Source organism: Bison bison, unplaced genomic scaffold (genome assembly GCF_000754665.1).
Source record: "Bison bison bison isolate TAMUID 2011002044 unplaced genomic scaffold, Bison_UMD1.0 scf7180017846047, whole genome shotgun sequence".
Classification (NCBI taxonomy): Eukaryota; Metazoa; Chordata; class Mammalia; order Artiodactyla; family Bovidae; genus Bison; species Bison bison.
Window position 1 is genome coordinate 14134 of NW_011476620.1, and position 1760 is coordinate 15893.

The 1760-nt window shown below is 38.1% G+C and overlaps 1 protein-coding gene across 1 annotated transcript in view; it reads right to left on the reverse strand.

The window, feature by feature from the left end:
- The window catches only part of LOC104987460 (zinc finger X-chromosomal protein-like), a gene marked incomplete at its 3' end in the record, with an annotated part of 11185 nt that extends 9693 nt beyond the window's left edge, over positions 1-1492 (reverse strand). Inside the window, exon 1 of the mRNA XM_010838413.1 lies at positions 1240-1492. Coding sequence (XP_010836715.1) covers positions 1240-1282 — 43 coding nt within the window. The remainder of the gene's footprint in view (positions 1-1239) is intronic.
- Between the last annotated feature and the right edge of the window lie 268 nt (positions 1493-1760).

Here is a 1760-nt window from a genome sequence, read left to right on the forward strand (position 1 = left end):
TGGGATGGGGAGGGAGGTGGGGGGTCCAGGATATGGGGACACATGTATATCTGTGGCTGATTCATGTTGCTGTATGGAGAAAACCATCACAACATTGTAATTATCCTCCAATTAAAATAAATTAATTAATTTAAAAAAAGAAAAAAAGAAAGAAAAAAAATTTTAATTAAAAAATAAAGTTGCCTTTCCACAAAAACAAAGGCTCACTGAAAAAGATACCAATGACTTCTTAACTGCCTAAAGAAAAAGGCCACTCCCTCCTCAGTGACTGACACTCTTAGAAATTCTTATCTTTGACAGTGTTAAAGATTTTTCTCTTCCTCTTTTTCCTAAACCTTTCTGATTTTCATGGGCTCTTCTCTGCCTACTTCTTAAATTCCCAAAGGATCAATACTTGACATTCTTATTTGATAAGCACTTTCTGGGGCCCACCATCCATTTCCAGATAGGACAGGATACCAGCTATACAACCTCTTGTCCCAAATTTCTTCCTCTCTAGTCACAAACTCTCTCAAAAGCACCAAATTCATATTTTTAACTTCCACAGAAACATCCACCAGATTGTTCCCAGCAAACAACCCAAACTTTAAACAGGTCCTAAATCACTTTCTTTCCACTGAATTTATTTCTCCTCCCAGGTAACAGCATAACCAGGCAGTCATCTCCCAAGGTAGAATACCTTAGGGTCCTCCTTGAATTCTTTCTTCCTTAAATCCCTACCCCTAAATCTATCACCAAATCACATTCATTTTACTTCCTAAACTCTCTTAAATTGAAGTCCCCTTCTATACTCCCACTATTATGTAGGTACTCAGATCTTCTTTGTCTCATCTAGGAACCATTTCGACTACTCTCTATCACTAACTCTCCTCACCTATTCTTACTCCATATTACTACTAGGATTATCTTCCTAAAATAAATTAAAGTTTCAAACAGGGTATTAATATTTTTCCTTGTCAGAGTGGCAAAAATTAAAAGGGGAATCAATGTCCTATGCTGGTCAGAATGTAGGGAAATGGACATTCTCATAAACTTGGTGGGTGGAGTTAATACTAGGATTAGGCAAACTATCAAGGCAAATATAACCAGACTTGTAAATATGTGTACCCTTTGATCCATCAATACTAGTTCTAGGAATGCATTCTAAGTAATTAAACAGAAAGTGCACAAAGATACAAGTACATCCTAAAGTTCCCATGATTCTCAGAAGAGGCCAAGACTCTTTTTGACATACTATACCATTTTCCTGGAATGGCTCCTCCTCATCCATGACCTTCTTCATCTTGTTAAACTAGGAACTCATCGTTGAGTTCAAAGGTCAGCAACTCCATTCTGTCTCCAGATTAATTTAGTCATACCTCTACATCATAGTGTGACCTATCTTTCTCTCCCATTGTAGACTGCAAGCTCTCCAAGAACAATGGTTTTTTGTGTTTTTCTATTTAGCATATATCCATATTCTTGGGTTTCCCAGGTGGTGCAGTGGTAAAGAATCCACCTGCCAATGCAGGAGACACAAGAGATGCGGGTTTGATCCCTGGGTTGGGAAGATCCCCTGGAGAAAAAACGGCAACCCACTCCAGTAATTTGGCCTGGGAAATCCCATGCACAGAGGAGCCTGGCAGGCTATAGTCTATATTTGCACTATCTACACAAATTTCTGAAACACAGTAGAGGCACAATAAACATGTTGGAGTGAAGGCATTTTTCTTCTTTTCACAAACAATTCTCTGATTTCCAAAATCTTAAGAACTTTTAAA